General features: G+C 37.2%; 1 protein-coding gene across 1 annotated transcript; it reads left to right on the top strand.

Moving 5' to 3' along the window:
* The first annotated feature begins 359 nt into the window (after positions 1–359).
* On the top strand, positions 360–3,359 carry LOC138883040 (uncharacterized). Its single transcript, XM_070163699.1, has 2 exons — positions 360–865; positions 3,224–3,359. Exons 1-2 carry the CDS (start codon positions 360–362, stop codon positions 3,357–3,359), a joined length of 642 nt encoding a protein of 213 aa, XP_070019800.1.
* The last annotated feature ends 10,936 nt before the right edge of the window (positions 3,360–14,295 follow it).

The raw sequence follows: 14,295 nt of genomic DNA, 5'->3' as shown, positions 1-14,295 counted from the left end.
CCACTGGGAGGTTAGCAAAGTGGCAGATCCTACTCACTGAATTTGACATAGTCTACGTTATTCGCATGACAATGAAAGCCCAGACATTAGTAGATCACTTGGCTGAAAACCCAGTTGATGATGAATACCAACCTTTGAGCACATACTTCTCGGATGAAGAGGTAAATTCAGTTGAGGCAATATCTGAGGACACCAATGCCTGGAAAATGTTCTTTGATGGGGCGGTGAACGCAAAAGGTATTGGAATTGGGGCAATCTTGATCTCACCCACTGGTCAGCATTATCCAGCCACATCCCGACTTTAGTTTTTCTGCACAAACAACGCTGCTGAATATGAAGCCTACATTATGGGTATGAACATGGCAATCGACCAAGATGTCGAAGAATTGTTAATCATAGGAGATTCAGATCTGATTATCCGACAAGCTCAGAGAGGATGGGAGACCCGAGATGTCAAGCTTATTCCTTATAGGCAACATGTGGAGAATCTCAGCAGGCGGTTCAAGTTAGTAAAGTTCAAGTACATCCCTAGTTGTCACAATGAGATAGCTGATGCACTTGCTACTTTAGCCTCGATGCTACCATACCCAGGTAATGCCCGCATTGATCCCTTGGAAATCCAAATTCGGGAAAGGCACGATTACTATAATATGGTTGAGACAGAACCAAGTATTCAGCCATGGTATAATGACATCAAAAGGTTTCTGAAAACTAAAGAATACCCCGAGCAGGCCAGCGGTGACCAAAAAAGAACCCTTAGGTGGCACGCAAATGGTTTCTTCTTGAGTAGTGATATTTTGTACAAAAGAACTCTGGACCTCAACTTGTTAAGATGTGTTGACGCCGAAGAGGCTGGAAGAATCATGTATGAAGTGCACGCAGGAGTGTGCGGACCCCACATGAATGGGTATGTTTTGGCAAAGAAAATCCTTCGAGCAGGTTATTACTGGATGACTATGGAAAAGGACTTCTTCAGTTTTGTCCGGAAATATCATCAATGCCAGGTGCATGGTGATTTGATTCATGCACCGCCTACAGAACTGCATCTTATGTCAGCACCTTGGCCATTTGTTGCCTGGGGCATGGACGTCATTGGGCTGATTGAGCCGAAAGCTTCAAATGGACATAGATTCATATTGGTCGCTATTGACTACTTCACAAAGTGGGTTGAAGCAATTACTCTCAAATATGTCACCAAGAAAGCTGTAGTAGACTTCGTGCATTCCAACCTCATCTGCCATTTTGGTATTCCTGCAACTATCATTACGGATAATGCTGCAAATTTGAATAGTCATTTGATGGGGGAGATATGTGAACAATTCCTCATCGGAACTGTACTCCCTATCATCCTAAAGCCAATGGTGTCATCGAAGAAGCAAACAAGAACATCAAAAAGATTTTGAGAAAGATGATTCAAAGTTCCAGGCAGTGGCATGAAAAGTTGCCTTTTGCATTGTTGGGGTATCGCACTATGGTGCGCACATCGGTCGGGGCAACCCTGTACCTTTTGGTTTATCGAACTGAAGCCGTAATACCCGCGGAAGTTGAAATCCCTTCTCTCCGGATCATTGTTGAAGCTGAAATTGAAGATAGTGAGTGGGTCAAAACCAGCCTAGAATAGTTAACCCTGATCGATGAAAGCGAATGGCCGCGGTCTGCCACGAGCAGTTGTACCAACAAAGAATGGCCCGTGCCTACAACAAAAAAGTGCGGCCTAGAAATTTTGAAGTGGGGCAACTCATTTTAAAGCGTATTCTTCCCCATCATGAGGAAGCAAAAGGAAAATTTGCTCCTAACTGGAACGGCCCATACATCATTAGAAATATATTGCCAAGAGGGGAATTGTACTGGGAGATATTGAAGGAAATGATCCCGAAGCAACTGTGAACGCAGACACGGTCAAAAAATACTATGTTTAGTCTTTCTACAGCGACGGTATTGTCCGATTGGGATGATGAAGGCTTTCATTCTCGCTACCCCAAACACTCCAATCCTTTGCTAACCCTTCGAGCCGATTATCTTTCTTTCATTACCCTCTTTGGAACTCGAAGATGTGCTAAAAAAATGTTTTCCCCTGAACTACGTTCGACTTGATTCCAAAAGGATACGTAGGCAGCCTCTCTCTGGGGTTCAGTCACACCAAAACAAAAATCCAATTTCCCCCAAAAAGTGAAACTGGGCCAGATGTTATAATGGTTCGGCGATGATCACGCCTGAATGGTTCCAAAGTTGTAATTCGATCCAAATTCTTTTTACCCAAACCATGTTCAAGTCCTTCCGATTAATCAGCGAAATGTTTTCAAAATCAGAGAACGCAGCTGTTTGGATCTGATACAATCAAGATGAGAGAAATAAAATGAGAGAGTCTTATTGGTGAAAACCTACGGGCACCATAAGTTGATGATGAGCAGAGAAATTGAAAATGAGAGATTCTTGTTAGTGAAAACTTGCAAAAGAGTACTATAAGGCGATGGTGAGAAGAGAAATGAGAGAGGTCGATCAGCGAAAACCCGCAAAGGGCGCCGTTGATCGGAAACAAAAGAGAAACCCTCACCACCATTGGTAATGTAAGAGTCCTGGTAAGGTTTCTCGGTTTTAAAACACGGATCGCAATGGGTTTATGAGAAGTTGGATAGTTGTGTAGATCGCGTATCCAGTCCAAGAAGCATGTCATGTCTATTGAAGTCTGCATGCACCCCAGATAAGTCCTTCTTTCTTCCCCAAAAGGGACACTTCTCCTTAAATTAATTTTCTTGTCCTTTGTTTACTTTTTTTTGAATGTCTTTCGGTCTAACTCTATTCCGAAACTAATACAAAAAAAAGATGGCAAGATTGGTTTTACAGGGTTCTGCTTAATAAAAGCCAAGTCCAAAGAAAAGTACCCAGCCTCAGCGGGTGCATCAAGTCGATCCCGACTGGCCATAATAGCCGATGTTCTGAAATTAGAATTATTGAAATTGAAAATAAATCCAAAGTCAAAAGCCCCAGAGGCAGAATAAAGTGCAAGGGCCAAAGCCCCGTACGGTTGAGCTATCATGAGAAATTTTGGAAAGTTGAGTTCCTCGGTTTTAGGAGAGAGATCAATCTTCAGAAAAGCCAGCAAGCAGCAGGGGTTTTCACCAAAAGAGTTGGGCCGAGATCAAGTGATCAAAAACAATTAAGGCCACAAAACCAACCACTGTTTTAAACTAACAATTATTCTTTGATTGAAAAATTGAAACAGGTGTAATCCAAAGCAACCGTGCAAGAAGCAGGTGCAACCGAAAGGGAAAAGATGCGCAAGAGCTAGAAACAACTTTGCAACAATAATCAATCCAAAAAGGGAAGTTTCCTCCAAGTTCTTTCCTGGCTTTTACTAAAAACTGAAATGAAAAATGAATCGAACTAGAAAAAAAAAGAGATAAGAAGAAAATTAAAAAAAAAGATAGTTTAGAATCCCCAATATCAATCTTTTACACTTTTCCAACATTAGGTCTCCAATCCCTTAGTTGAGATTTTAGACATAGGGCCTCCATTCCCTAGTCTCCTTTTGCCAACATTAGGGCTCCGATCCCTGAGTTGAGATTTTAGACTAGGGCCTCCATTCCCTAGTTGCCTTTTGCCAAATTAGGGCTCCAATCCCTGAGTTGAGATTTTAGACATAGGGTCTCCATTCCCTAGTCGCCTTTTGCCAACATTAAGGCTCCAATCCCTGAGTTGAGAGACACCTTTTGCCAACATTAGGGCTCCAATACCTGAGTTGAGATTTTAGACATAGGGCCTAGGGCCTCCATTACCTAGTCGCCTTTTTGCCAACATTAGGGCTCCAATCCTTGAGTTGAGATTTTTAGACATAGGGCCTCCATTCCCTAGTCGCCTTTTTGCCAAATTAGGGTTCCAATCCATGAGTTGAGATTTTTAGACATAGGGCCTCCATTCCCTAGTCACCTTTTTGCCAATATTAGGGCTCCAATCCCTGAGTTGAGATTTTAGACATAGGGCCTCCATTCCCTAGTCGCCTTTTTGCCAACATTAGGGTTCCAATCCCTGAGTTGAGATTTTTAGACATAGGGACTCCACTCCCTAGTCACATTTTCCAACACAAGGTTTCCACTCCTTGGTTGAGTTTTTATAGATATAGGGCTCCATTCCCTAATCTCTTCCTCCTAAAGACACACAATCCTTATTTTATTGCTTTCAATAGAGAAATAATGTAGATTTTAGTTACAAATAACTCACGAAATTTTTGTAGTGAAAACTGGGGCAGAAAATTTTGTTTGTTTGTTTGTTTTGGTGTCTGAGAAGGTTTTACCTCGAGGCACAGAATTCGAGATGACCAAAAGAATGAGTCTCAATCCAGAACAAAGAAAAGAAGAAAAAAAACAACAAGAAGTGAACTCAAAGGTTGAAGCGGAGAAAGATGCAGACTGCTCAAGATATGATTGAAGTCACAAGCTTCGCATGTCCCGCCTTGATCCAAAGCTGAAGAAAGAACCAACACCTACAGCTGACGAGCATCAAGATTCAGATCGGAGTCAACAGCAAGAACTAGCTAAGACTCAAGATCAAGCTTCAAGAGATTTATAGATAGGAATCTTGTAACTCGTAGTTGCAGGCTTAACTAGTTTAGCTTTTTATTTTTTATTTTTGGTGTAATAAGGAGTTCAACAAGCAGTAGCAGCAGCAGCAACAGTGAAATCACAGCTTCCCGGTAGTCCCAGCTATCAAAACTTTCAGAACTACACTGACCTGATTCCTTTATAGCCAATAATATGTAGGCAACCTTTGAAGCAAGGTTCGGTCAGACTCTTTTAAAAAATGCTTCTCATGGAGTGTCAACGTGCAAAAATCCCTCTAATTGCTCATTTTATCTTTGCCCGAAAACCTTTCGTGTCTTCGAGCAAAGAGGGGCAGCTGTGAGCACGTGATTTTTTCCCTATATGAAATACTCCTATAAATCCAAGAAAATACATTTTTTCCAATTATTTTCCATTTTATAGGATTTTTATTATTTATTCGCATTTTTGTGCACGTTTAATTTTTATTAAAAATCATGAAAATATTAAAAATATCATGCATTGCATTTAGATTTTTGTTTTTATAGTTTTAGGATTAATTAGATAATTATTTGTTTTATTAAAGTTGAAAATAAAAAAAATGGCTCATTTTACATTGTTTAGCTCTTAATTTTTAGATTATTGATTTTCTCTCTTTTAATTTAGGATCAAGTAATTTTATAATTATAATAAATAGATAATTAGTTAAATTTTATAAATAAAGATAATTTAGGATTTAGTTTAGGATTTATTTTAATTAATTAGTCTTTGAAAAATTTTAAAAAGGGTTTTTGGCGAATTGGGCCATTTCTTCCTAAACTAGCCCAATCCTAATTTAATCCAAGACACCCCAAGCCCAAAACCTTAAAAATCTGATCCCAATCCATCTTTTTCCCTTTTAATCTTGGCCATTAATCTCCAACAAGATCCAACGGTCCGGAACTCAACCCCTTTTTAATATAAAAGTGTCCTAAAATCTCCACCCCCCTCATTTCCAAACTCCCCACTCTTCCACTTCTCTCTCAACTCCCCAAACCTAGAGCTCTCCAACTCTCTCTCTTCTCTCTCCTCCCATTTTCCACCACCACCCTCTTCCACCGGCGGCGCCGCCCGCCGGAAATCTCCACTGGCGGCGGTTGACTTCCAAAAAACTTCAAAATAACTTCAATCTTCTCCTCTATCTCACCCCACAACCTAAATCCATAAAAAACCAACCCTCATAAAACCAAAAAGTGGCCGAAACCCTCCCATAACCACTACTCCGCCGTCGGGAATCGCCCAAGGCGGCGGTAGAACTCCAAAACCCTTCAAATTCATACCATACACTCCTCTCATCCTCCTAAACCTCATCCTACCAACCAAATCCCTCAAAACCCAACCAAAATCCGTAGATCTTGGATCTAAAAAGGCCAAAACCTTAGATCTACCCCTTTTTCATTTTTCTAGCCGTTAAAAAATCCTCCGACCAAGATCTTCCATTAATGATCTTAGATCCAAGACGGGAGTCTTGGCTTGAAGGTTTTTTCACAATTAGACCCTTTTAATTTTGTAATTTTATTTACGCATTTGTTATTTATTTCCATCATTTACGTATTTTTTTATTTCCATTAATTTCCGCATTTATTTCTATTATTATTTTTTCCGCATTTTTATTCTGTATTTTTTTATTTTTTACGCATTCTGTCTTTTTATTTATTTATGTTATTTTATTTCTATTATTTATTTAACGCATTTTATGTTTAGTTATTTCCGTAATAATTAATTAATTAGTTAAAACCGGATTTAGTTAAAATATATGTAAAGTTAGTGTAATCATATTATGTTAGTTTTATATTATTATATAGTTGTTATTTCATTTGTTAATTAATTAATTAAAACATATTAATCAAGAAAAAGAAAAAAAAAGTTAAAAAAATGAAAAAAAGTGTTACATTTCTTTCTTTCTCTTTCATTGTTGTTTATTATTTCTTGCTTATTGATTTTAATTTTTGAGCCTGGCTAAATAGACAGGCCCATGGCTTCGTTATTATTTATTTATTTTCGTGTTAAAATTGGGGCTGACTAAATGGACAAGCCCATAGCTTTGTTAAAGTTTAAGAGCTCAAGCTCTTTAGGCCAAGAGTCATCTGACTCAGGCCCGAAACTGATACGGTTTTGAGGTAATTCCAAGACCTTTGAGGGTCAATTTTGGAAACATAAATTCTAAAAATCATATAGAAAGTGCTAGAACTTTATAAAATAGGGACAAATGTCCCAATGCTGAGTAAGGAAAAGGATAAGATCCAAAAAATATCCGAAAATAGGACACTTGTCCATTTTTTTGAGATAAGAAAGGTACTATAAATTGGACAGCTGTCCATTTCTGTAAAGAAGAAGCCATTTTTCCTAATTAATAGGGAATTCTGATAGATTCTTTGTACCTCAATTCTAATCCCTTTTCACCTACTCATTCTATAAATACACTCCTTCTTTTCATTATACACAGAGCTGGATATACATTTTAGACCAAACAAATACACTGATTCTACACTACTTTGGAGTCTCTTTCTTTCACTATTAGCAAAGAACTCTTACTGGTTTTTCTCACTATCTTCAGATTTCTGTGTTATTGGAAGCTGGTTTTGGTTTTCTGTTTGGGTTTGCTGCTGTTTCTCACTCAACTTTTCAGAGATCTATTTTCTTTCTGTTTGTTTTCTTGCTGCTGTCAAGGTGCTTTTCTTAACAAAAAGTGTAAAGTTTCATTCTTTTGCTGAATCATGATGAAAATTTGTTGATAAATCTGCAGTTAGTTTGAATATTGCATGAACCATGTTAGTTTGAAGCTTGTTTGTTTGTTATGTTGTAGATTTGTTTATAATGTTTTAGGCAAATGTATTAGTTTAAAAGTGTTCTAAAAATTACAGAATCTACTTAAAGATTCATATATTTACAAATTTGTATGTTCATATGTAGTAGTATCACATAAGTCATTTTCCAGAAATTTTGTTAAAATAGCAATAGGCAGTTTGGTTATCCAGTTAGCAAAAAATGTAACAATTTACCGCATTTCCTTGTATGTTAAACCAGTTTAATAGATTATCAATTTACCACATTATTTTTAATAGTTAAATAATGCTGGATTATTATTAGCTTAAAGTCATAAAAATCAGTTTTTTTACAAAATAACAAAGTGATAACCATAATACATCTTCAGGCCCAAAGCCAATTGGGTTTATGAATTTGTGTTCTGATATTTACTAAACAAAAATGAGTTGGTCAATAGCATTCATACTTCAAGATTTTTGAAATACAAATAAGCTTCAAAATCAACATTTCGAAAATAAAGACTTAGGCAAAATAGTAGGAAGATTGTCTAAAATTTAACAGATTTTATTTATTGAAAACCTTTTTTTTATTTTTTATTTTTCTGTTTCAAAAGATAAACCAAAAATATAATTAAAATCTTGCATTTTGTCATTAGGATTATTAATTTCAAATTTCTTTCAAATATGTGTTGGACTAGAGTTCACTTGGACTCATTATTAAATTTATTTATGTGTCTACAAAGGGATATTGGGCCAGAGTTACTTAGTAGGCCCAAATTTTCTTGAATCCATTATGTTCAAATTGATTAATTGCTTAATAATTTATTTGAGCCAGATTTATCTGAATTAAGTCAGGCCCAAGTTCTTTTAGAATAATTTTAGCTATTTAAATAAATAGACAATATATGTGTTGGGTTAGAGTTTATTTGGACTCAACCTTTGTCAGGCCCCAAACATCAAAATCTGGGCATGTTTGGCATTTAATAAATAAAGTTGCCACACTTATTTCAAATAAGTATCTCATGTAGTATTGTACCTATAAACCTAGATACATGATGTTAGAATAGTTTAGTGATTTAATCATACCTTTAGGTGCACTTCAAAATTATGCCTTAATCAAACACTCGTAGTTTGCTTTAGGCTCGATTTAGAATAGTGTTGTGATTGTGTATACGTTCGCGTAACATAATTGCAAATTTAATTCTAAAAAATGACTCGAGGGATGCGCTCGCACAACTTCAACCAAACATTTTTCTTAATAAAATAAACAAAGCGTTAATAATGGTGGACACGTTCGCGTGACATGATATTGACGCGCCAAAAGAAAAGAGTATACGTACGCGTAACTCAATTCTTTAATTACTGTAAGGCCCCGGATTTTTTTTTCAAGTAACTTAAGATTTCGTCGTGCCAAGATAGGCTAATTATTTTATTTTGTGTGCAAATGAGGATTCATGATATGATGGATATCAATTGGATATGTTAATAAGCGTATAAGTCATATTAGAGGTAAATTGGGGTATAAGGAGAGGCCTAAGTCTAAGCCAAGTTGGAAAATTTCATAATAGACGAAAGTTGTAAATGAGTGCGCACAAGACCTCACTTTGAACAATCATATCTCCAGGTATATAAGGGATTGTGTGACTTACAACCTATCATATTAAATCCCTTTGAGTCTAGTTTCCAACTCAACAAACCGTTTGTTATTTGGAGGTATATACAGAAAGTTATGACCATTTTACTGAGCCTGCATCACTAGCGCGCCCAGGTGCGCGATCGCACTAGTGGACGCGCATATTGCAAAGCTTTCTGCCTTCATCGCGCTACTTTAGCGCGACCAGGTGCACGATCGCGCTAGTGAAAGGCTTTTAAATACACCTAAGGACTAGAAATAAGAGAATTTGAGACATTTCTCAAGCTTAGGGCTTCCTCTACACTCCAACTCGACCAAGGCATCCAATTGCACACCTAAGGTGAGTTTTTAAGTGTGTTTTCATAGTGATTTCACTTCTCAATCACTAGTTACAATATGATTTTGATTGGATTTCATAGAATTTCTTCAAAAATCTCAAGAACACCCCAAAGTTGTCTTTCAAGATTTGGTCTACAAGAGGTAATCTTTTATCCTTAGACTTACATATATGGAGTTATTATGGAAATATGCATATGAATTAAGTGTAGTAACTCATGGGATGATGATTGGAAGCTATAGGTGCCTAACCTAGGTTGTGTTGGTGTGGTAGAGATTGTGAGATGGATTATTGGGGTATGATTCTTGGGTGTAATAGTATTATCTATACATGCATGTACAAGTAGGTTTGTGGGAAGATTGTTAAACATAAATAAGTAAAGATTGGGTTGGGGAATGAAGAAAACCTTGTAAAAGAGATTTGATATCAAGATGCTCGACTAGTGTTTGAGAAAATGCTCAAATGAGCTGAAACCATGAATACCTTCCTAATTTGTTTTCAATTTTGTTATGTCTCAAGTAGATTGGGATTGCTAGAATTTCCGGAACATCGTAGTAATTTAAGGAAAGCTTAAACGAGGTATGTATGGCTAAAACCCCGTCTTTTAGAAATTGAGCTTTCATGGTGCCCGCATAAATATTGTAAGTTCGAAATGTGATTGATGCAGTACTTGCTTTTGGTTATGTTTAGCGAATTAATGTTGCGAAAATGTATGTGGTAGGTACTTATTCATATGTTTAATGTGTTATTGTTGGTAAATGAGGATATGTGAAGAATGTGAAATATGTGCTAAAATGCCTAGGTTTAAAGTCTAGTTTAAATTGAAAATGTTATGCCAATACTATGTGAAATCCTCTATGTATGAAGATGTTTGAAGTAATCAAACGAATTTGGGAAATAGAGTATGGCCAATGTACCGAGAACTTGAATTATAATTGTACTTGGTGATGCCTATGACATGAGAAAATATGAAATATATTATGAAATGAGCCTCGACTTTGCTTTTCATAAATGACTCCAATAATAAAGTGTCCTAAAGGCTTTGTACACAATTTATGCCATAAGTGGTTGTCCGAGATAATGTTTCACCTTATGAGTACATCTAATGTGATCCGGGTTATTACATACTTCGATATTGAAATTGTATATTGTCATGATTGGAAAAGACTAATTCAAGAACAATTGGTGTAATTGTTTGCTTATGCCTTTGATGTGTGTTTTATTGCAGTATGCTATGTCCCCTCCTTTTTGGAAGAATCCGTTGTGTTTAAAGTTCCAATGTTAATAAATATGAGGTGTATGATTTCTAAAATATTGCATATGCCCATGATTCATGATTCCTCTTATGTGTACTTTACATCTTGAATTGAATGGCTTGTTGTTGAAATTGATATTGATGTGAAACATGTAGAAATAATGTGAAATGTGGGAGAGAAGAGATTGGGTTATGAAATATGGCCTAGTTCCAAGTATGAGGTGATAATTGTGGCCCTAGGTGCCTATGAAATGATATATGTGAAATAAAGATTGAAATGAGATGATTAATGAGAAAGGAACAATGTCTTGGTAAGACGGCCTAGCCGATCGGGCCATGATCGGACACCATGCCGCACACATGGTGGTATTATGCTGATATTGAACTCCAAAAATTGAGAATGAGATTGTGATTGAGGTACATGTCTCAAATAAGGCGACCTAGCCGATCGGGTCGTGATCGGAGTCCGCTCAAGAAAGCGGTGGTATTATGAATGATGATGAACAATATCAAGTGGCTAAACTAATGTCATGGAAATTATGTGAAAGATTACATGGTTCGTTTGTTTGATGGTGTGGTGATTGTTAAAGCTCTTAATTGACCTTTATGATTTCATTATTCTTGTTTGTTAGTTCTTTCTAATGAGAAGGTGTTTATGATTTCTTGTTCTGGTATGATAGTTCTTTCTAACTAGATGGTGTTTAGTTATACATACTAGTGCTATTCGATGACACTAACACCCCTTTTGCCGGGGGCGCTACGTCTTTAAATGGATGTAAGTATTTCTATAGCAGGCAGTGTTGACCGCAGCTAGAGTCGCATCATCCTTTCAGCTGACTTGGTGAGCCCCACTTCATTTTGGGGTCCTGATTCATTTGTTTATCATGTACTTTGTATTTGAGGTATAGCCGGAGCCTTGTTACCGGCATTTTCATATTACATTACTCTTTAATTATGTTTAGAGGCTCCGTAGACAGGTTGTAGGTAGTACCGGGTATTGGATTTAAAATAGAAATATTGATGTTTGGCAAATATTTATAAAACTTGTAATACTTTGATAATTATGACTTAAGTTGCTAATGGAAATGAAATGGGAAGTTGTTAATAAAATACTTACTAATTCTGAACAATGGAGTCCATCTCTTATTTAATCATGAGTTGTCTTGGGTAGAGTGAAACCTAACAGGCTTGCTCAGTCGGGTTTACTCGGTTGAGCGCTGGTCGCGCTCTTCGGAATTTGGGGCGTGACAAACTTGGTATCAGAGCCTAAGGTTTTAAAGTGTCCTAGGATGTCTCGGAGCCGTGTCTAGTAGAGTCCTTCTTATCGGTGTGTTGTCGACCACATCTATAAGTTGGAGGCTACACGGACATTTAGGAATGTTACCCTTCTTCAAGACTCCAGATCGTGCGATAAAGCTTTATTATGAGATTGTCTTCTAACTCGTGCATTGAGATTCAAGATAAGTTCAAATGCTCTTTCATCTGTTTGAAGTAATGTTGTCGTATGGCATGACCAATGGGCAAAGGCCTGAATATTAAGGAGATGGCATACGTATCATGTCGAACAAATGGTACGAATATATGAGGTACGTACATAGTACCATAAACATACTTTATTTCAGGAAGTGTTTAAAAAAGGATTGTGACCTCCATAGAAACATTGAATTGATAAGTGATATGTAAGCTTGAATAGCGCATGTGGATAGTGTGAGAAGTATGTAAATGATCCTAAGGTGTGAGAAAATTGGTTATATAAGCACGTGATATATGGGAGACATGACTAGGAGATTAATGATGAGAGTGCAAGTCTCTCCTAGGAGACAAGAAGTTATGAAATAAGAGTCAATTAAACCCATAATGAGAAGACCCATGTACTACGAACATTATAAAAATCCAGAAGTGTACAAAGTGATATTACACTCCTAAAGGATATTGATATGAGGAATTGGAATCCCAAGCCCGTGCGGCCGAATAAGAGCAGAGAACTTATGAGGTTAATACCATTGTGACTTCAATCACCCTAATAGTTGAACATATATTTGAGGGATAGAGAAATGAGACATATGTCCATGAAGTTGCTAAATTCAAGACTTGTGTCAAAATCCGGGACATTCGCCCTAAGTGGGGGAGGAAGGGCCAAAGTAAGGCCACTTAAATGCAATGAAACAAGAGTAAGACCATGTAGATATGATGTTTGAATATTTTGTTGAAGACATGCGTAGTCTAGAAAAGTGATAATGGATGACGTGATTATCTGAAAGGATATTCTAATGATAGACCGCTAGTACCCCCAAGAAGGTGGAAGGTTAAGGAAGGTAAATTATCCGTACAGGGCAATGTGAATGATAAGGCCAATGATCCTAGAAACTAAGAGTATGTTTGTAGAGGGATTTTATACTTGTTAGAGGGTCAGGAACAATGGAACCTAAGTAAGTACTATAAGTCAAAGGTGAAAGGTTGCGAGTTTTTAGAATGGGTTAATCATAGATATGTGATTTAATCAAAGTACCAAGGCGTTAAGAAAATTGGAATGAGTGGGAGAAATAAATGTGAGGCTATAATAACCCAAGAGGATATTTGGGCTTGATAGAGAGCCTCTAAAGAATATTACAAGCAAAGAAGTGTTAAGTGATATGACGATGAACACACTTTCCCACGGATATCCTAACGAGAGTTAGGAGGTGAGCGGAATGAAATAACTAAGGGAAAAGACCTCATAACATAAGGAAGAGTGTATGGCTATTCACTAGCTAGGAAGAACGAGGCAAGAGGAAATGGGAAGAAAACCTATAAATTGAGATGTCCATGGTTATCGCAAAATAGTTCATATCAAAATGGTGGACTCGCCTGGAGCACAAATGTTAATAGAAGGTATAAAGGACTAACCGTAATGCTACCGACTTGGGTGACACTGATGGTAACTAAAGAAGCTAGAGATAGATCATGTTTATATATAATGGAAAGTGAGACTAATAATGGTAAAGTTGTGGTATGATAAACTCACTAAACCAGGAACAATGATATTACAAGTTCACGAGAGGTAGAAAAGTGTGTGGCACAATAATGCTATCAATTATGCAATATGAGCAAAATAGAATGGGAATGAATACTCTAGTTAGAAAGAAAAGATGGTACCGGCATATTGTTCGGGCCAGTGGAGCTTTCTGAATTGAATATGTATGAAGGTTAGTTTAGCTCACTTGGAGATATGTCAAAGGTCGTTGGCCATGGAGGTTCACTAGTGGCTAGTTTGAGAGTTTGTCTTGTAAAGCCTAGTGAAGGTAGGGAAATTGTGCAAAATAGGGCTGAATCGTTGCTTGTGGTGGAGCAGTATGCTCAACTATATATCAAAGAAATAGATAGGTTGCGTGGCACTCTAGCCTAAATCATTTCCGATCGAGGGGCTCAATTCACGGCAAATCTTTGGAAGAAATTTCAGCAAGATTTGGGTACTCAAGTAAATCTTAGTACAACCCTTCATCCACAAACTGATGTGCAGGTAGAGTGAACCATTCAGACGCCTGAAGATATGTTGTGTGCTTGGGTTATGATTTCAAAGGTAGCAGGGATGATCATTTAGCCATCATAGAGTTTGCTTACAACAACAGCTTCAATGCTAGTATTCAGATGGTATTATTTTGAGTATTATATGGTAGATATGTAGATCTCCCATTGGGTGGTTCGAGGTTGGATAAGCTGAATTGATAGGGCCAGACCTTGTGCATCAGGCT

The sequence above is a fragment of the Nicotiana sylvestris genome, chromosome 12 (assembly GCF_000393655.2).
Source record: "Nicotiana sylvestris chromosome 12, ASM39365v2, whole genome shotgun sequence".
NCBI lineage: Eukaryota > Viridiplantae > Streptophyta > Magnoliopsida > Solanales > Solanaceae > Nicotiana > Nicotiana sylvestris.
Note: the sequence above shows the minus strand (reverse complement) of the source record. Positions and strands in the feature narration are given on the sequence as shown.

What these genes read in the sequence shown, in the direction of transcription:
- LOC138883040 (XM_070163699.1), top strand. Translation starts at nt 360, where the DNA reads ATGGCAATCGACCAAGATGTCGAAGAATTGTTAATCATAGGAGATTCA. An exon ending in GAAGAGGCTGGAAGAATCAT is followed by an intron (nt 866 to 3,223) that starts GTATGAAGTGCA and finishes AAATTGAAACAG; the next exon opens with GTGTAATCCAAAGCAACCGT.